Source organism: Natrix helvetica, assembly GCF_964273705.1.
Source record: "Natrix helvetica genome assembly, chromosome: 2".
Lineage (NCBI taxonomy): Eukaryota > Metazoa > Chordata > Lepidosauria > Squamata > Natricidae > Natrix > Natrix helvetica.
In genome coordinates, this window is record NC_138552.1 from 224,218,420 (window position 1) to 224,241,095 (window position 22,676).

Here is a 22,676-nt window from a genome sequence, read left to right on the forward strand (position 1 = left end):
AATTTGGATTGTTTAAAACCCTGATACCACACTGTTTGGTGGAAAAGGAAAGTAATATAAATAAAACATGAAAAAATCCATTAAAAATTCTCTAGAGGAACGTATGCACGTTTAACATTTATAAGGCTTACCAAATCAAGGTTTAAGCCTTTCCATCTGGTATCTTTTGCCCAGCAAGTTCTTGTTTTTAGTAAGTACTTCACACCCTATGCTCTTCATAAGAAGATTCCTAATTTCCAAATTGTATAGCTGTATGTGGTTTTGAGGCAGACTTAGGTGATAGATGGCGTCTTCTTTCGGCGGCATGGTAATAATTACAAAGAGGAGGGAATCTTTGCATTATGTTAAAAAGCAAGCCACGCATTTCTGAGAGGCACTTTAAAAAAAAAGCCTCTTTAACACATTAGGGACAAGTTTGCTGCTGGCAAAAACCCAGCAGCGCTCGGGACACTTTGCCTGCAATGCAATTGTGCCTCCACTTGAAAGTCCGGAGGGAGGCAGGCACGGAAAGCCGAGAGAGAGCTGGGACTCGGCCTGTGTCGAACGTCGCCATGGCGACCGCTAAGAGACAGCCATGGCGACGGAGGAGCATGAAGGAAGCGCTGCGGGTAAGGACGGGGGTTTAGAGAACAGCTCCAATATTTCCTCTCTAATTTGTACCTCCAACGTTATCTCCGACACTTTTAAAAAAAAGGCTTTTAAAAAAAATTATAGGAGAGTTAGTTTACACCTTTTCCTGACCTACCGCCTCATTTCAAGTTTATGTTCCGTAGGACTTTCCTCAGTCTCCCTGTTTTCTTTCCCTTCTTTCCTCACACGAATCCTCGGGACAAAACGTAGCCACGCTGCTCCATCCCTTGCGGGGCTAGAGATAAAATTATGGACTTCAAAACGCCTTTTTGTTATCAACGATAACAGAAAATTCTAGCAATTCGTGACTTTCGCAACTTAATACAGGCTTCGTTTCTATTTTAAAGCATTCATTGATGTTGGATTATTTGGTTTGTTTACTTTGAGAACTGGGAGTGCTGCCCTCAAGATAGTCCAGAGCAACTACTTTCTTAATTCAGCCTAAGATTGATACATAAAATATGACGTTAACACCACCACCACCCAAAAAAATTGGTGCCTAGACTTATTAAAAATCATGTGTGATTCACAACCACTCATCTTTAAAGAATCAAAAGCTGGTGACTGTCCTATGGATTATATTGAGTCAAACGAGACTAACTGTATTTTAGTGTAAAATGTAGATTGTAGATATTTTATGCTTCAATGTGCCATGAAAACAACAAAATGTGATGTTTTAGTGAACCATGTTTATGTGAATAATGGGTAGGCTTATTTTGCAAACATAGACAGTGCTTTAACATTTTTAGGGCAACCAAGATAGCAGGTGCATTTTTTCTCCCAAATCCAAACAAATTGGATAAAGAAAATGCTAAAATTTGAAATGTGTAATTACTTAAAATGTATCAGAAAAGAAAGATTTAACAAATTTATTCACAAATGCAACATTTAAGTATACAAATCCAGGCATGTCCTTAAAATGTTGACCATAGTATTTGTAAATTATAGGATAGGAATTTGTTTACAATATATAGCTTTGTTGAAATTTCTAGAAAATGTATAGATCTTAAAGACCTTTTTCAAATATTTGCCACTGGCCAGTGACTTCATACCCATCCTGAATATTCATTATAAAGAGTAGCAATACAAAAGACATTAGTTTATATGAACAGGATAACTCTATCTGTATACTTTATATGTATTAAAAAGAAAAAAATAATCTTGATGATAACTATCGTGACTATACTGAACCATGCAGAGAACTTCCACAACTTATCGATTTATGCAACAGATATGTTTTCTTATTGAGCAGTACTAATAGAAAGATAAATTATAATAAAAGAAATTAAATGTTGAGTTATTTTAAAATTGTAATTATAGCTCTTTATTCTATCCCTCATAAAACAATACTATTTTGATTCTTCATCACTTTTGTCATTTTCTTGTAGATAACCTCGTTTAACAATGTCCTTACTAAAATGAAGCATAAACAAGACATGATTTTCAGAGACATGATTTTCTATGTTGAATGCCATAGTCTAAAGTACAGGTAGTCCTCAACTTACAACAGTTTATTTAGGATCATTTAAAGTTACAATGGTAGTGAAAAAAGTGACTTACTGTATGACCATTTTTTACCGTTACAACCTTTGTAGCATTCCCCAAGATTGTGTCATCAAAATTTAGATGCTTGGCAACTGATTTCCATTGCTCATTTCCAAATGACCATTGCTGTATCCCAAGGTCATTTGATTATCTTTTGCAAGCAAAGTCAATGGGGAAGCCCGATTCACATAATACTAACCTATCAGCTACAATGATTCACTTAACAACTGTGACAAGAGTTAAAATGGGGCAAAACTCACTTAACAAATGTCGCACTAACAACATAATTTTGGGGCTCAATTATGGTAATAAATCGAGGACTACCTGGATACTATGCTCCTGTTACAATAGCCTAGTAAACAGCCACATCACACTCCTGATTCAAATACTAAGACGGAAGACTACTATTTTAGTTAGAACACTTTTTAATAGTATTATATAGGGAACATTATACATCTTATCTACTAAAATATGATAAGACGCTATCATATTGTTTGCTAATATCAAAATATGTTTCTAATACTCCAGTAATGTATACACTGTAGGTAGTCCACATCTTATGACGAAAATTGAGCTCAACATTTCTGTTGCTAAGCAAGATAGTTGTTAAGTGAGTTGTGCCCCATTTTATGATGTTTTTGCCACAGTTAAGCGAATCTGGTTTCCATTGACTTTGCTTGTCTGAAACAAGCTGCAAAGGTTATAAATGGTGATTATAAACCCCAGGACAGTGTGACTGTTATAAATACACGCCAGTTGCCAAGTACCCGAATTTTAATTATGGGACTGTGGGATGTTACAATCATTGTAAGTGTACAAACCAGCCTTAAGTCACTTTTTTCCTTGCTGTTGTAATTTCAAACTGTCACTAAACTAATAGTTGTGAGTTAAGGACTACCTGTAATATCCTTGCCTCAAAAAGGTGCGCTTCCATGATTTATTCCAGATAACCCCATACTAGTTATAGCAATAATATGTCCTTTTCTTGAGATGTTGAACTCAGTGCCTTAATACATTGCACAATAACAGTCAACATATTACTAATAATTACTCTTTAGGGATTTTTAATCTATCTAAGGCTTTGCAAGGTTAAAGAGTCCTGTGGGATCTATTATGTTATCATACATCATTTATTTTCTTTGGTATGCACCTCTGTGTGTGTGTAGTTATACTAACACAAATGCAGATATTCCACTAAGTCTGTTGTAGTATACAATAAAAAGAAAAAAATTAATAAAGAACTTATTCAACTGTTCTGCAACCTCCTTATCCTCTTTGTTACTTCTTTAATTTTCTTATTCAATTACTTCCTGGAAGATTTCCTCATTCTTATGGTTTTATTGTCAGTTTAATTTTGTTATGTTCTGTTATTCAAAAGTGTCTTTTTGCATCACATTTGTTTTTAGCAGGTTTTAGAAACCTAAAAAACCCTTCTTTTTAGTAATAGTAATGTTCTCACAATGTGAGTTGATTTGGTGCTTGTCTCTTTGAAAGTATATGAAAGCTGTGTTTTCTCTTTGACTTACTAGGTTTGCAAACATTTGAAGCTATTTATTATCCCATTGCTAGGAACTCTTGCCTCTCCTGGTCTTCTAGACTTAGGACAGCTATTATTCTTCTCTAAGCTTAAAACTAACTGCATTGTTCCTAATGCTTTTTAAAAATTGTTTTCTAATTATTAACAAAAGAAAAGATAAAAGAGCAAACACAGTGATAATAATGATGGAAATAAATATGTTGACAAGGAAGACAAAAAGGAACACATAAAATGTTTTAATAAAAAAGTGAAGAAATGCAACAAAGGAACAAAAATATAATATGGTCATTATAATAAAGAGATACAATTCTACATATACTTGTCTAATGCAAATATTCAAATATGTATATATTTCCAATACATTTATATGACAATCTTCTTTTTTAAAAAAACCAACAAACCTACTGTATTCTATATAAACGAGTCCCATATTACATTATACTTCTCTATGTTTATAAGCAATCCATCATAAGTGGAAAATGCAGTCAGATCTGAACTAGATTACTGTTTATTTCTTTTTGGTGTAGCTAAGAGAATTTTTGTTACTAGTGTTGGAAGAAATGTCCTTCTGGGTTCGGCTCCAAGTGGGGAAAAAGACACTGGAGACATGGAGGCTGCTTGGAAAGATGGTTTTAATGGTGGACAGGACCACATGGCCTGAGTCCTGAACAGAAAAGGTGATCACATGCTTCAATGTTGGTGGAGAAGAGAAGAGAAGAGAAGGGAAGAGAAGGAGAAGAGCAGACAAGAAGAAGGGCTGAAGAAGGGCTTGCAGGGATTTTTATAATCTGTTCTGCCCCACCTCTCTGTTTCCTGTTCCTGTGTAAGAAGTGTATTCTGATTGGTTGTCAGACTCCCATGGGCCCGTGCAAGGGCAACCCTCTAGGCTGTTTTGAATCCAGGTTTGATTGAGTTTAGATGCCATGTGGTCAGTTGAGTAAAGGCTTATTATCCTGCCTTAATCCCATCACAGCTGAAGAGGAGAACTCTTTATTATGTAAAGTGGACTAGCTTGGCCTTCTTAATGGCCCATTGACAAAGTGGGATGGGCTGGAAGCCGCAGGAATTTATTTTGTGTTTAAAATGTGTTTCTCCCTTTTTTCACATCCAGGAAAATATAATATTCTGCCTTATCAATATTTCCTAGGATATTTCATTTTTCTGGGAGAGGGCTAGGTGATAACTTCCTACAATCCCTCCTTTTTTTTTTTCAAAAAAATGTGAGTGGAACGCACATGTTTTTGACAAAAGATAAAATTGGTCAGATCAGGGAAACTTAATTTTTCTGATGGAAAAGCATTGAAAGAGACAGCAGAAGGATCCCTTCAGTGGCTCCCAGAGAGCTTTCAACCATGAAGGTCTTAGCAACCAGGGCACAATTTCTGGAAAGAAATTTACAATATCCAATTTACCATGCCAATTAATTTCAGATGTTTGATATCACTTTCTGTGAGCTTCCAGGTTACAAGCAAGCAGAAGTCCCAAAAAAACCTTCACAGCCATGGTTCTGCCTTTTAAAGAAGTACAGGCTGCCCATTTCCAAGGGATTTCTTTAACTTGCCCTGGCTCCTATTTTAGTGAGGCCAAATTGAGTTTAGCTAGTGTGCAATACAAGCTATTTAGTATTTTTTTTAAAGTTACACACAATGAGCCCAGGGACTCCTATCAGAGACCACCAGTGCAACATGTCCTGCTTTACTGGGCAACTGGGCAGCATCATTTTTTTTTGAGTCATAGGGTTTGAGTTTTGAAGATCCTTTCTGCTACTCTTCAAGTGGGGGAATTGCCTGAGGGGAACTGACCCTCCCCCATGGGATTAAAAGGGAGATATCTGCTTTTGGACAAGGGCAAAATCAACCTAGGAAAAGCTTTGTGGAGTTAAGTCAAGGAGATAGTTTCAATCTAATTCTGAATGGAGCCTCTCTCTCTCCCTCTCTCTTTGTGTGTGTGTGTGTGTGTGTGTAGCTGCTTCTACAATACAGAAAATACAGACATTTTGGAGAAAATTTCCCTCCCACCAGCCAGAAATCTAAGGTGTTCAGAACTTGCTGTGCTAGCCATTCTCAAATACAATTCTTACATGAGTACATTAAACTGATTACAACTGTGGGGAGAGGGGGCGACTAATAAGTTCAATAAAATAAATAAATAAATAAATGAGGCAAGGAAGAAAGCATAATAAATTTCTGTGAATGAAACAGAGAAAGAAAACCTTATCAAATTCCACCCTCCCCATAATCTTTTCAGCTGTTTTCTGGGAATTGAAAAGAGTCTTTTGGTCTTTACTTCTTCATCTCCTTCAGGGTTCTTTCATGTCTGCTGGATGGTACTAGGCTTGGCTTGCTGGTAAGAGTGGTCAGTCAGTCTTGGCAGTCTGTCCCAGGCTTGGCTAAGTTTTTTTTTTCTCATGTCAGGTTTTATCAGGAGGCAATCACCAGCAGCAAATTGGAGAGTTATGGTTTGAGCTAGCAGTCCTTTGTTTCCATTCTGTCCAAGTGTGGAAATCCAAACATTATTTCAGGAGGCAGACGATGTAAATTTCATGGAACATGACATTCCCACTGCCTGTATGATTGAAACACTTTTGCAGTAAGATGAGTAAATTTCCAAGAGGGACAACAACTTGTGTTGCAAACAAGCAAACAAATAAAATGTCATAGGGTAGAGCACCTTGACTCATAAACATTTAAAAATGCACTCAGGTGTAAAAGAGGGAGGGAAGAAAAACAGCTTAAAAAAAAAATTGCAATTAAAAAAAAAGGTACTTTGAGTCAACACTCCAAAATGTCAAATTTCATTCAGATGGAAGCAAATTCTCATTAAGTATGTTAAAACATTTACAAATGTAAGCAAAATATCTCAAAATCATTCCTTTTTATAGGTTTAATTAAGCATTTTAAAACTCAAAAATTTCCAGAAGAAAAAAAAAATCAAAATTGTATTCAGAGCAAAGAAATGTAACTGCATAATTTTATATGCAGATAAAAGATCACAATAGTGAAAGGTAAGCGGAGCAGATCACCCATTTACTCCAAATTTCTCAGAAGAGAGGGGGGGGGGAAGTGGTTAAAGTGAGGAGAAAATTTTTTTAGCCTCCTTTAATGACCCAAAAGGAAGGAGGGAAAGAAGGAGGGGGGGAATGCCCAGAGGCATTCACAGGTATCACTGGGGCGTTTCATACACACACTCATGGTAAAAATGAGCAGACACTCATTCTCCCCTCTTTTCCTGCTTCCCTCCAAAGAATGACCCAGAAGGAAGGGGGGGGGGGGGAATTCACACAGGCAATCACGTGGATCTCTGGATCTATTCACTTATCACTCCCTGGGGCATGGGGGACATATACTCACATTCATACTGCAATCAGACCTTCATGCTTGCTCATGCCAAACAATCATAGGTATTTCAGGAAGCTTTTTTTTTTTTTCTTCACAAGCCACCAAGCTTCATTTTCTTTTATTAGAGGATCTCACCCTCCCTTCAGGTTTGGAAATGATAACACACATGCATACACACACATACCATTAAACAACCTTGTAACTGACTGCTTCTTTATATGAAAGGGAATCAAACTACATTCATACCAACTTTACCATCAACATACTCACATTTGCACTGCAATCATTAATTTCCCATACAAAAATCCCATTTCATTCTTTCTTCATGCAAGGCAGTTATTACAATTACTTCAGGGAGCTGTACATAAGCCAATGAGCTCCATTTTCTATTATTAAAGGATCTCAACTTCCCTCCAGGTCTGGAAATGATCACGCACTAGATTGTTAATGCCTGTCTCTGCCCTGGGGTGTTCGTTTCTAATTTGGACCTGCCAGCGGACGCTGGCTAATTTTTAAAGATCCAAATTCTATCTTGATATCCCAGCACGCGCTGGCATTTTTAAATATCAAGATGTATAGAAACAATGTACAGAGATGTTTGTCCACACATTGTTTGCATTCAGCCAGGGTTCTAGGTTGGCGCTCCCAGCACATGCTGGCATATTTTTAAAGATCCAAGATGTATGGAGACTTTCATTAACACATCATTTGCATCTGGGTGGGGCCCTTGATTCATCTGATGGTGGCCAGAAAATCAGCAAATTTGTTGACAAAATCTAAATCAAAACTGCCTTCTGGAGGCCAGGTTTTTACTTTAGGACTAATAGAGTAGGTTGGTCAGAAAAATGTGCAGAGGGTTTTTACTCAGGTTGAAGGCAAACCTTTAGTAGGAATTTCCTTCATTTCATACATGCACACACAAGGCAACACTCTCCTCCTCCCCCCAAAAGGGAAAAAAAATCTATACTCACCTGAAGAGTACAATCTTCTAGGGCTGAAAGACATGAGAACAAAGTTCCCTCCCCCACAGAAAAGGCATTGTTGGAGGATTAGAGGTAAGGGAGGGGTGGGGGTGGGGGTAGATAGCTTGCAGGCAGAGTTTGAAAAATAAAAGCATCAGTTACTCAGCAGATAAACAGATAAACATTATGGGGATATCACAGATGAGAAATGGGGTCTGGATTCACATGCTCCAGGAAAGAAATGAACAGGTAAAATCATTTAGACACACAATAAATGCAATGCAAGGATGAAACTTTCCTTGCAAATGAGCTTAAAACATTTCCTGGGTTGTTACTTTAAGGTATAGGGAAGGAAGGAAAAAAAAATTTTTACTCTGTTTCTGCTGGCCAAAACAGACACAAAGTAAAGACTCTTCCCAGTTTCAGTTAGTTTTCTAGGCCCAACAAACTGAGCAAAGGCAATTTCTGCCAGTTTACTCCTTTCTTTGAACCTTCTTTGAACATTTAAACTTCTTGTCTTTTGGATTGGAGACATCTTAGTTACAATTACCTTGAGGGTGCACAAAGACTTAGACATACACACACAGAGACAAAGAGGGAAAAACAAAATCATTCCCACCATGAATTTCAGTTAAATTGGGGAAGGCACAAATCTTAACAAACAAAACCCACGTGGTTATATAGAAGACAGAGAAAGAGACAGACAAGAGGAAAAAAAAAAAAGAAACCCCACCATTTTCTTTTAAGTACCTTTTCAGCCAAATTAGTTTTTCCTGTATCATCTTTCAGCAAAGCCCATTGTCTACAATCTGCTCTTTTTTTTCTTCATTCCGGCCAGGACGGGCATTTGCTTTTCGTCCCAGGCCCCCAACAACTCCCCTAGGGGGGTTTCCATGGCTACCCTCGAGCTACCGCTTCCCATGATCCCGTTTAGATGTGGGTTCACTTCGTCCTAGCCGGGTTTGCCACTTCGTATTTCCCCACTTTACTTTCGCGTCCTTAGAGGACCTTTCGCGCCCTTTTGAAGGGACTTTCTCTGTTTGCCCTTCGGAGGGTCTTATTGGTGCCCTTCGGAGGGACTTTTCTGGGGGTGCCCTTCGGAGGGACTTTTGACGCGTTCCTCACCGCGGGAACCTTCTCTCGATTCGCGCCCTTTCACGCAGGGACTTTTCTTACAGTTTCAAGTCTTGGGGAAAGAGACCCGGAGGACCAGCCGCACAGTGACCCAGGAGGGGTGCTGTTGGAGCGGGTATGCGTACCTCCATTTTTCTCACTAACTTTCTTATGGGCTTTAGCTTTTTTTCTCTCACAGGACAAAAACAGCAGCAACAACAAAAAATAAAAAATCCATTCACTTTTCTATCCATTTTCACACACACTAGTCACACACAGGCAGGCATACACACATTTCCTATGCTTTAAAATTAAATTTTAGAGAATTAAAATTTAGAGGTACTCACCTTCTTTCCAGGCAGCCTTTGAGCTCAAACTCAAAACCCCTTTAAAGCCTAGATCCAAATGGCTAAGGCCAAGATAAAGTCCACCCACAGACTCAATGGGGTCTGTGCCGGCATGGGAGGCTTACCTGGGCCATATCCATTTGTTAGGCTAGCTTGGAGTCCCATCTGGGGGGTGCCAATTGTTGGAAGAAATGTCCTTCTGGGTTCGGCTCCAAGTGGGGAAAAAGACACTGGAGACATGGAGGCTGCTTGGAAAGATGGTTTTAATGGTGGACAGGACCACATGGCCTGAGTCCTGAACAGAAAAGGTGATCACATGCTTCAATGTTGGTGGAGAAGAGAAGAGAAGGGAAGAGAAGGAGAAGAGCAGACAAGAAGAAGGGCTGAAGAAGGGCTTGCAGGGATTTTTATAATCTGTTCTGCCCCACCTCTCTGTTTCCTGTTCCTGTGTAAGAAGTGTATTCTGATTGGTTGTCAGACTCCCATGGGCCCGTGCAAGGGCAACCCTCTAGGCTGTTTTGAATCCAGGTTTGATTGAGTTTAGATGCCATGTGGTCAGTTGAGTAAAGGCTTATTATCCTGCCTTAATCCCATCACAGCTGAAGAGGAGAACTCTTTATTATGTAAAGTGGACTAGCTTGGCCTTCTTAATGGCCCATTGACAAAGTGGGATGGGCTGGAAGCCGCAGGAATTTATTTTGTGTTTAAAATGTGTTTCTCCCTTTTTTCACATCCAGGAAAATATAATATTCTGCCTTATCAATATTTCCTAGGATATTTCATTTTTCTGGGAGAGGGCTAGGTGATAACTTCCTACACTAGGATCAACAGTATAAAACAGATGGAATAAGGTTCCTTGTATTCACTTATTGTTCAACTAGTGGGATCACTAATTGATTGATAGTGCTCTCAATATTTCAAAGTCAGCAGAAAAATAAAGATAATCACAAGTCAGGCATCTATTTGCTTGTGAAGAATTAGGGAACAAAAATATTGTAGAACTACTGTAGAACTGTTGTATAGGAAATCTCACTATTCACAATGCTGGTGTAAACTTATCCCTTCCTGATTCGCACTACATTTGTCCATATTCAATATTCATATGTATTCAGTAGTGGTTTAGAATAAACCCCAGATATTCTAGAGAGATTTGGTTCCCATGTGTATACATATTTATGTAGCTGTGTGGGTATACACACATATACAAACTTTTTAGGGTGTCCACTAATTATAGCAAATATGACTATTGGATTTCCTTAGCAATTACATTGTTCTCTGTAACTGTTCCTTTATTCATAAACACCCTAAACAATCAGGTAGACATCACACATACTTTCATTTAATATAGTTACTGTTTCCAATTGGTTCTGTAAATTAAGCAGTAGTCTAGAAGTAGTTTATCTTCTTAATCCCTACACTTCTGCTCTAGGAAGTTCCTTGATAAACTGCTTTAGGATACAATGGGCTGTATCTAGAAATTTTACCTGTTTTTCATGATCCTACAATAGTTAGTTTTATTGAGGAAAACAGTCTACATTGGTTCTAGTCTCAGTGAAATAAAAAAGATTTGATCACAATTTACTTGTCCAATTGATCTACCTGGGTTTAGTCTAAATGTGGATCAAATCTCTATCCATCCAGTATATAATAAATACCAGACAGGTTCCCCACTTCACCCTGAAATACACGATATGGAGTATAGTCATGATGGAGCTCACAACTGTGAATATATTTTAGGAATTTCTATGCCAGCAGTTTAATTTAAAATATTATGTATGTAAAAACACATTCACACAGGCATGTCAATCTTTTCCTTTTCAGGGTACAACATCACAAATAAGTTAGAAAGAGTATGGCAAAGAAACAAAAAACAAAAACAAAAATTGTATAGCAAAAAAGAGACAACATAAATGCTAAGAAGGAAATAAAAAGACCAGAACACATCCTCTCCAGCAGCTAACACCCTGATAAGCAGGGATCAACACCAGATAAATAATCAAGCAGAAAACAATGTCCTAATCAAGGAACTATCAAGGAGAAAACTATGCACCCAGCAACACTGGCAGAGCAAGCTACTGTATATAAACAAGGAACAAACACTTATTTATACATACTGGTGATATTACCTAGCTGAAATGTCTGCAAACAAACAACCACGCTCAGAGAGCACCTGGGCTCCAATTTCAACCTTGAGTAAGCTATGTTCTCATCTATTGGAATTTAGGTACTGGCCAACAACGATTATCAGCCTTCAAGAGTATATGCATATTTACTTACATTCCCAATCCATACACCTCTAGCATCACCACATCTTTTATCCATAAACATCCTAAACAATCAGGAAGACATCACATATTATCCTACTCCTTGCTTAATGGCAAACTATTCTCAGAGCTTTCAGTTTATTCTGGTACACCCTCTATTTCCATCAAAGGGTGCTTTTACTGCATTCAGCATATGATTAATGCACCAAGATTGAGGGATCACATTCACATCCAGAATTGATGAAAAAGAGAAAATTGGGGCAGTGACAGTCAGACTGACAGTGAAAACAGAATGAAGGCAATCAATTACAGCCCATTTATTTATCCACCTATATTATGCCTAACAACCAAGCTAACTCTGGAAAGCTCAAAATGTTTGTTATGCTGCTTCTAATGAACACTTTACTGCTAATTTTGACAAAAAGTATACTATGATTTTTTAATTCCTTGCTTTATAGAATCTGCAGTAGCAGAAATCCAAAAGAAGATCACCGAAGCCTTTGAAGTGTTTGACCATGAGTGTAATAAAACTGTGGATGTCAGGTTTGGAAAATCTCATCTGTTAAAAATTAATAGCTCTAGTGATAAAGTAATGTGGGTTAGTAAAGACAATTATTTTAAAGAGAAATGTGCAACATTTTGATTGGTTTTAGATTAATTAAGTTAGCCCCAATGTGGTTGGTTGTCTGTATTGCAGAATGGAAATTTCCCAGAAATCAGGAATCTGAGATCAGAATAGTTTGGCTGAATGCATAAGAGAAGAAGTTAATGTTAAGCACAAATCAGAGATTGGGAAACATCTGCGTTTACCATATAAAAGGCAAATGGAGAAGGGAGGGAAGTTCTGCTCTCTTTGTTATGGAGGAAAAGCCTGAAGTGTGAAAATTTAGGTTTGACAAAAATTAACAGAGGATACTTCTAGTTTGGTTTGCTTACTATAGTTACCAGATTTCTGTTGAGCTTTTCTTCCTACAGTTGGTTTCATATAACCCCTTTGCCTTTTTTGTTTTGTTTGTTTTATTGCCACAACCCTTTTGTTTCTTAACCACTATTCATTGTGGCATAGTTTATTGCTCAGCTGGATATTTTGCTGGGATTTATTAAGAAAATGAGTTAACTCTTTTAGTGCTGGACTGAAAGCCAATTATTGACTGTACCCTTTTTCATGTGTGTGTGTGCGTGCGTGCGCACGCGCACGCACGCACACACACACACACACACACTTTCTATCTCTTTTGTTTGCGACTTACCATGTTTTTGGACCACTAATGTTTGACTCACATCTCCTGGCAAATGAGTAAATTTCAGTGCTCCCTTTCCATTCAATAAGAAAAATGATAGCAGCTTAATCCTGCCTTCCCCAACCTGGTGTCCTCTGGATGCATGGATTTTATTCAAAGAATTCTCTGAGGTGATCCTTACTGAGAATCCTGGGAGTTAAAATTTACATGTCTGGAGGTACCAAGGTAGGGGAAGGCTAGCCTACCACAGCCATAAATACCAAGATTGAGTTATTCTGTAGTAATCTAAATTTAGGGTAGGTGATTGTTAGGCCCAAATCTAAATGACACAACGAAATCCAACCAAGTCCAGTGCTTTATTTATTTACAAATAATGGACATAATCTTACCAAACCAAAGCTATAACCTTCTACCTACTAGATATATCCTAAAAAAATTATAGGGTGTGGCTACTCTGATCCTCTTCTCCCCTCCCACCTCCTACTCAGGACTGTGTAATCTCTTAATATTCAGTTTTTTAATCTGGGCCTATCTCTGATGGGATTTACTGCTTCCTCTTTGGGAAAGCTCTGTTTTGGTAAAAGTCCTCTCCACTGATTCTCCAGATGTATGTACTATCACAGTGATGAGGTAAAACTAGAATAGGCCAGTTAGTGTAAATCCATTTAGAAAGTGAATAACTTTAGGACATTCTAATGATTTGTCATGAGAGGAATTTAAATTCAATACTGCAGAACTATATTTCAATTAAGTAGACATTCAGTTTATGTTCAAATGCGCCCTTAAAGATCCATCACATTCTTTTGCTCAGGTCCTGGGAATTAACTGTATTTGGAGACAGAAAGAATAATTGACACTTCTTTGTTAGTACTGGAATATCTGAAAAGCAATGTAATTGTTATACCTTTTACTAAATCTATAAGCCAACCTACTTCATTAAGACATGGCAACTATATTCCCTCTATCTGTTGCTTCAGTGGTTATGAATTTATGACCTAGGCATACTTGATGGGGAGGCAATTGAATAAAATAAATCAGAATTAGAGATTTGCATGACTTGTATATTTAATATCAGATGTTCTCCTTTTTCAGAGAGATTGGCACTATCATTAGGTCATTAGGCTGTTGTCCCAATGAGGCGGATCTCCATGATATGCTTGCAGAGGTAGTGTTACATAATTTTAAAGTTCTGTTACTTAAAGATGTTGAGTGTAAATCTGATCTCTTTTCCTAAATCAATAAGGATTAGGAATGCAATATCGAGGAATTTCACTGAGCAAATGAAATATCTTGCTAATCTTGTAATAATAGCTAGAGGTCCTATAATAACAGCTAGAGGCTAAAATCATGTTAAATTCATATAGAATAGTGAAGGACCACTAGTGTAGTACTAAGCCTGAAGAGTGAAAGTAAAGGTAAACAGATGTAGGCCACCCTATTTTATTATAGTGCTGGAATTTTCAATATTGGTTAGTTAAGATAGCTTATCAAGTTAAGATAGCTTCTTCTATACCCTCTTCCATCCTCTAAAAGAGAAAGTTGTCTGCAAGACAAGTCAGAAATATGATGGAAAACTCATTAATGGCAAAGTCTGTCTCCCAACAGATGGTATAAAAGTCTCCTATGCTTTTCTGTCTCTGAAACATTTGCAATTTGGTTCTTCCTTATCTTCTGTTTGGATTGCTTTTTGTTTCTAAAACTTAAGACGCTTTAAACATGCCATATTCATTTGTTTTGATATCTGTGCAGGAATTGATAGTTTTAATGTACAATGCAACTGTTTCTCCTCTACAATATTGCTTCTGTTTCTTTCAAGCAAGATGTATCCTTCAATTGTTGTATTCCAGATCTGGTAAACTTTCCATCCAGGTCTTCATTATATCTGTTAGATTGTACTGTATTTACTTCTCTGTACTAACAATTAAAATTCAGCTTGTTTACTTTTCTTACTCTGAGCATAAGGATATAGTTACTGAAGGCTATGTACTTTGTGAAAAGGGATTTTTTCCCCACTGTGTTTTTTACTAGCTCTCTTTCAGCACACCCACTTTCTGAATTGTACAATTTTTTTATCTGAGATCTGTACTTCAGGAGATTTATTTCTGTCCCTGAAGAATTCCACTTAAAGCCTTCCCAATCAAATTCTCCATGCTTTCACCAAACACATTTTACCATACCTTGTGAGATGTAATCCAATCATGCATGGATGGTTTATAATTCCAGTTGTCCATCATTTACATAATATATTTCATGGTTTCAGAAAGAAACTATTTCCTGTTTTGGATACTAAATATTGATTTTCAGTACAGTCTCTTTTTTTCAGTCTTCTTGTTTTATGACCTGAAAGGATGGACACCACCTCCCTTGAATCTCCTTCTAAGATTTTAAGAGTCTTTGAGATAGGTAGTCCTCACTTAGCAACCATAATTGGGACCAGCAATTTCATTGCTAAGCACCATATTTGTTAAATGGAAAATCATGTGACTGTGATAGACTTTCATCACTTTCTATTCAGTCATTAAGCGAGTCACTATAATCATTAAGTGTAACATCACACAATCATGACCTATGATTTTGCTTCAGCATTCTCTATTAACTCTGTCACAAGCAGATTGGGAACCGTGCAAATGGCATTCATGTAACCAGGGATTCCTGCAATGGTCATAAATGTGAGGAATGATTGCAAAGCTGTTTTTTTTTATACCATCGTAAATTCAAATGGTTGCTAAATGAGGCAATCAGTCAGCAAAACTACATATAAATGTGTCAGCTACAATTATTGTAGCATTATTTGTCCCCATATACAGGTAGTCCTTGACTTACAACAGTTCATTTAGTGACCATTCAAAGTGAATGGTCTGAAAAATGTGACTTATGTGGTGTTTTTCACAGTTATGATCTTTGCAGCATCCCCAAGATCATGTGATGAAAATTCAGATGCTTGGGACAGTGGGACGTCGGATTACGAACACTTCTGACCATGACCAAATTGGGTGCCAACCAAAAAAATCCACTAAATGTTTCACTCTATTCACGAACATATCCTCGGATGGCAATCAGTCACAGCCGCCGCGATTTTCCCTTCCGCACCTTTTTTTGTGTGTGTCCACATGCGCAGTCAGTCTTGCTTCCAGTCACGACCAAATTGAGTGTTGACTGAAGTCCTGGAACGGATTACGGTTGTGACTGGAGGTTCCACTGTAATTGGTTCATATTTATGACCGTTGCTGTGTCTCAAGGTCATATGATCACCTTTTGTGACCTTCTGACCAGCCAAGTCAATGGGGAAGCCAGATTCACTTAACAAGTGTTACTAATTTAACAACTGTGGTGATTCACTTAACAATTGTGGCAAGAAAAGTCATAAAGTGGGGCAATACTCACTTAACAAATTTCTCACTTAGCAACCTAAATTTTGGGCTCAATTGTGGTTTTAAGTCGAGGACTACCTATATAGCACTTCATTAATAAATGACTCTAAAAATCATAGTATTTTTGTTTATGTTTTGCTTTGTTTTAATGGAAAAATATTTTGCATAAAAATAATTTTACCACTAGAGGACAATGTTGCATAGATGTACTCTTACAACATTCTTTCTCTTATCCATGTATGGCTGTAATAATAGATAATTAGAAGATCCTAAAACCATATTTTTTTTAAAAAAATGCTCATTTTTAATCTGGAGAAGCTTGCTTTGCTGTTTGGCTACTTTTTTATCTCTCAGCCCTTTCAGACTAAGAAACTAAATATACTAGATAAAAGAAAGAATGATATCTTTCAACCCATCTAGAAAACATTCTTTTCTTTCTTCTACACCTTTAATTGGCCGTCAGTACTGCTGATTTGCAAATTGCCTATCACACTCCCAAATCATAAGTCCTTATGAGACCATATGAGACTTAACCTTTACTTTATCTGCTTCCATTATCTCATTGCTTAGCAACAAAGCAAATCTCTTTATTTAAATTTCCATTCACAACCTTTTAAAAACAAATGCAACTTTTTTTAAAGTTTAAAGGGAGATGCCAAGAATGAATGTAGAGCGGCGGGGATGGGTGGGTGTTGTAATGTAGTGTGTCTTTTGTGTAGTGGTTCTGCAGTAGAACAACAGAAGTGATACAGAGAGATAATGAACCCTAGGGGTAACTTTTTTGATGGAGGTTGCAATTCTGTAATTATACATATCAGAATACATTTAGCTTAGATCTTTAATGACAACCTCAGGCATTCTGCTACTCCTGTTTGTGCAATAGCTGACTCAAGCTTTCATAAACCAACCTCCCTGCTGCATTGATAAGATAGATAACTAACTTTTTTTAATTATCTTTTTTTTTTTACTGTGAGCACACTGGCTCACATTAAAAATGAAATTACATATGTTGCATGCTCTAAAGAGAAAGTGTATATTTACCCAAACACATACGTAACACGCATGTACACATGCTATATATATGCATAAATAAATATATACCTGCAAAAACACACCAACACACACACACACACACACACACACACACACACACATGTACCTCCATATATTAATCACTGTCCATTTTGAATAAATAGCGGAAAGATGAAACTTGAGAGCTCATAAGGAACAAAACTCATCAAGTCATGGTCATGTCTGTGTAGCTAGAAATATATGTCCTTTGCATACACGTGTAACATTTTGCATATTGAATATGTTGATGAGAAGAACACAGTCATGTTTAATTGATTGGTGAGGAAATAGAAGGATGAAGTCTAATTTGGCAAATCTTTTTTTTTTCTGTCAGGTTACATGAAAGGTATCACTCTCCACAATATTAGTAAATGGATGATTCTTAGCATTCCTATAGAGAACAAGATTGTTCTTTTTCTATTTCATATATTATAGTCTAATTTAAAATGGTGTAATTTCAGATTAGTTTCTGGTTCATTTTCCAATAAATCATCATTTATGATATGTTTCTTTTAAAAATTAGGTAGAAGAAGAAGAACCAACTGGGTTTATTCGTTTGGAAAAATTTCTTCCTATGATGACTAGAGTATTAATGGAAAGAAGGTAACAAACAGAAAGGATTTCAGTTTGTGAAACTTGGTTATGCATATATGAGAGATTTTTATTTTACACAAATCCAATTTAAAGAACAAACTTCTCTGTGATAAAATAAACTTAAAATATTTTTGGCAACCATGAAATGGGTTTGGTTTTATTACAGTATCAGTACTGTTAAGTTGGCTATTTTTTGTTCAAAATACATGGTAATCCCTTCAGTCAGGAGAGAAATCTGTGGTCCTCCATATATGGCTAAACCATTAACATCAATACCACCCAATATTCTCAGTAATGCAGATATTGAGAGTTATACTTCAATAGCTTCAGGAAGTCATATATATCATTTATTGCAGAGGTTACCTGCTGTATTAGATATGGCAAATAGTGTTTTCATTTTACTAGAAATGTCTTGTCAGATTACCACAAGATTCACAATATTTATTTTCTAAAGTAGGCATTTATTGAAATTGTTCTTGTGGATTATTTGGAGTTTTTAGTTTTATTTATTTTAATTTTATTATTATTTTATGGTGAATATTTTACTTTGCTCAAGTAAATCTCAGATAAATTACCTATTAGGTAAACTGTCAAGAATTGATCTAGATTGCAACAGGATAGAAATCAAATAAGTAAAACTGTTTTCACAAACAAATTTGCCAGCTTTTTAAAGTTTTAAGCTTGAAAATTTATGGTAAAAAGAGTTGGAAGGCTGTTTCAAAGTAGCAGTCAAATCTTAGGTACACATATAACTATTTTATTAACTATTGTTTCAGATATCGTCCGATTCCAGAAGATGTTCTTTTACGTGCTTTTGAGGTTTGTATCAATCCATATATGGGGAAATTTCTTAAACTTCAAGGCAATAAGAATAAAATTTACATTTAGTGTTCCATTTGATAGGTTTTGGATCAAAATAAATCTGGACATCTAGCTAAAGATGATTTGGTAAAGTATATGACTGAAGAAGGTAAAACTTTAGCAAAATATTTACTAAAAACTAATTTTATTTGCTTAGGAAAAAATAGTTGTACTCTGCATGTGAATTTGAGTGTATCTGTGTGACACAGAATACAGATAGTCCTCAAACATACCACTGTAATTGAGCCTGCCCATCACAGTTATATGTCATAATGGCTTCAAAACCAATTGTATAACATTTTTTCTGGCAGCTGTTTTTGTGGAAAGTTACCTTAACAACTGCCACCATAATAGTTCTTAAGCAAATCTGCAAACCATTAAGTAAACCAAGAGTTCGCCATGGGCACAGTTTTGCCAAAAACAGGAAGTGCCGTTTTCAGCAAAACTGTTGTAAAACCCAGTTGCTGCCAACAGCTGTAACTGCGGCTGTGATGTTTATCACCAGGTGATAAATCCCACTTTTCAGGTGGTTTGGAACTTCAAACATTTGCTAAACCACCAGTCATAAGATGAGGACTACTTGTATGAAGATAAGCTTACCATATAGGCCTTAGAATGGAAGAAAGGCAACCTGGAGGTTGAATATGATGCTATCCACAATCTTGTGGAAGTACCTGGAATTCTACAAATGTATATTGCTCCTGGTCACAAAAAAGTATGCCCATCCCTATCTGAAGAATAAAATCCAACCTCATAAAACAGTGCTAATGCCTTCCCATTATCAATCCAGAGGCATATTCAGTAAGTTCCACATTGATTCAAATTTGTGTGCCTTACTAAAAAAAAGTATTAATATAAAAAAAGAAAACCATAAATGTCAATGCATTTCAAGTTGTATAAAATCATTGAGCTTAGAAAAATAATTACAGCACATAATATAATATATAAAAAAGGAAAAGGAAAAAAATGTTTGTGTGTGTGTGTGTGTGTGTGTGTGTGTGTGTGTGTGTGTGTGAAATCACAGCTGCCAGTTCTTTAGTTGGCATTGGCCTTCATTTTCATCAAATTCTTCCCAAGTACTAGGATGTCATAATGTATTGGCGTAGTACATGTCCACATCTAAATAGTGTCGCCATTTGTAATTGACAGATGAATTTTGTCAATGCGTAGATTTTCTAAGTGCCATCCAAGATCCACCACTGCTGGTTTATGCCATAATCATTCAACTTTGAATTTCATATCTCAACTTCTCCAATTCTTTGTCTTCTGTTCTATCTCCTGACAAAGGGGGTGCAATGGCTCAGTGGTTAAAGACGCTGAACTTGTCAGCTAGACAGCCTGGGTTCAAGACCTGGCTGACCCTTAGATTTCTTTCCTTCTCTTCAGAAGATCTCATCAACTCTTTTACAGTGTCTCCCCATTGCCACCTTTGATGAGTTGATGAGATTAATAAAAACAAAGCAATTTTCATCCATTACTGAACTTTGAGCAAATCTGAAATGCCAATGAAACTTCAAAATATATTATGTTGGGGTGGAAATTAGCATTTTGATGATTAACAATTTGGCAAAAGAAAACAGAAGCAAGAATATGTTACAACATATTAGCTAATATTTTATAGACAATTTGCAATGAAAGAATTTTGGTAGAATGCTTTTGCAGATTCTAAAACATTTAATACTTGCTGGTTGGAATTTTATCATAATCATTCATATGTTATGTGTTAAACATTTTAAATTTGAATGTAATTATGTTATATGAAACGGGTAGTGTCAGTATAGGATTTTCAGTAACAATTTCCCCCCTCCCCCTAAAATTCAGATTTATGTTTACTGCTTTTGAAATAGTTTGAAAATCCTAAAATACCAATAATTTAGAAGGTTTATGTAGTAAGAAACACTATAGTCAATTGTTGTTTTTTGGCTGCAGGTGAGCCTTTTACACAGGAAGAAATGGAAGAAATGCTTTCAGCAGCAGTAGATCCAGAAACAAATACTGTTCGCTACAAGGACTATATTTCAATGATGGTTGTGGATGAAAACTAAGGATGTTGTTTAATTTGTGGGTCTGAATTTACTGTTTTTACATTAACGTCATTGTAGTTACTGTATTTGCTGTTGGGCACAAGCATAATAATAATTACACTGAAATTTATGAAAATACTATATTGTTTATTTGTTTATTTTGTGAAAGACCAACATTCCTAAATATCTTTAAGTGTCAATCTGATTGTATAACTGAAAATAGTAGAATTCAAAATTTACAAATAAAATACTAATTGGGCAATCTTCATGACAATTCACAGGAAAGTTGCATTGAATTTAATAGGAGTATTAGAAAAATGTGCAAGATTGCAATCTAAGGCTGAAATAATGGACTTACTAAAGAATAGGCTCTGTTGAATATGCTTACTGAAAAATAAGCATAACTTATTTTCAAGAAAGAAAGCATAGGATTATAATGTACACTGCATAAGATAATATAATTATAGTACTGAACAGGAAAACAATTTAAAATTAGTGAAATAACTCAAACAAAAATAAGAAAAAATAGAAGTTCCAAATGTAGTAAAAACAAAGAAATGTTACAGTTGTGCTGAATTTAGAACAAACCTCTCAAAACATTAAATGTTGATGTTCAGGCTTCATTCAAGAATGGTTAATAAGCAAACTCAATCCTCGTTTTATGTTAAAACTTGATATCTGTGCTGGGGAGAGTAGAGGTGCTTCTGCTATTGAAAAGAGTTTCTGGAACTAAAAGCAGATGTCCTCACCTGAGCACACCTTTTCCCTTTGTTCAAATAAAAGGAATTTGTTGACTTTCAGCTATGTTGCGATGTCTCTGTTTTTTCTGTGTGTGTTCATTTGGGGAGGGAGTGTTTTCCATTTAAATATATTCACATGATTTAATTGTGTTTATCTTGAAGATATCTTCAAAGATTTCAAAGATCATGTTTTTTGTTGATATCCTTTAATATTTATCTAGGAATAGGGTCTAGGGGCCTTATTCCAGAAGTCGCTCTATTCTTTTTTTAAACTTTCACGCAGAAGCACATGTATAAACTTGCAAATAAATATCTTCCCAAAAGTTAACAATCTAAAGACATAGTTATTTGATATAATAAGGATTGTATATGATGGTGTACATAGATAATTAAAGAGAAAGGGATAGGGCAAATGACACAGTATATGATATTAAATCAGCTAATGTTAACAATAATGAAAGAACTTTTGAAATACAATAATGAAAGTTTTTCTTTCCTCACCAGTATCCCTTATCATTCAGCATATCAACCAATAATCAGCTATCCTGACTCCATTTCTTTTTCCTATACTATCAGCAATAGTTGATAGTTTCTTTGGTCTCTTGGACCTGAATGAGCTGTTATTCTTCCAAGGAACTTAAAACTATGTGTCAAATTTTTGTTGGTGAAAACTCTTAAGAAAGTTTAAACATTCCATAATATTGATTGAATTCCCTGAAGGGGGTATTAACTCTCGAACACATAGATAAATATTATATAACATAATACTCATCTATTGAAAGCAGCATAGAGGAATGCATCCAGGACACTCTGCTGCACATTCAAGCCATGGGGATGGTCTCTGCAGCCAGCAGCTCAGTAAGGGAGCCATGAGCAGCTTCTTGTGGAATTCCAGCCAAACCTGAGGTCCTTCCAGTTCCTTTCTCTTTTTGGAAGAGAAGCAGTGATGATGGGCTGCATCTCTTTAGCAGCCACTAAGTTGGCAGAAGCAGCTATGTTTGATGCTAGGAAACTGGTATGGAAAAGACTTGCTTTTCT

General features: G+C 36.3%; 1 protein-coding gene and 1 long non-coding RNA gene across 4 annotated transcripts in view; both read left to right on the forward strand.

Annotated features, from left to right (window-relative positions):
- Positions 1–22,676, forward strand: part of LOC309388140 — a 432,191-nt gene that overhangs the window by 74,040 nt on the left and 335,475 nt on the right. The window lies entirely within an intron of this gene.
- On the forward strand, positions 476–21,682 carry DRC8 (dynein regulatory complex subunit 8). Of its 3 annotated transcripts, XM_081944456.1 has the most exons (7): positions 476–608; positions 12,195–12,279; positions 14,070–14,142; positions 17,943–18,022; positions 18,790–18,832; positions 18,917–18,983; positions 20,804–21,682. In XM_081944456.1, exons 1-7 carry the CDS (start codon positions 575–577, stop codon positions 20,917–20,919), a joined length of 498 nt encoding a protein of 165 aa, XP_081800582.1. In that variant the 5' UTR covers positions 476–574; the 3' UTR covers positions 20,920–21,682. The 3 variants fall into 3 exon arrangements, with proteins under 3 accessions (XP_081800582.1, XP_081800583.1, XP_081800584.1); XM_081944457.1 differs by lacking the exon at positions 14,070–14,142 and having other exon boundaries at positions 12,195–12,334; XM_081944458.1 differs by lacking the exons at positions 476–608; positions 12,195–12,279; positions 14,070–14,142 and adding an exon at positions 12,443–12,612.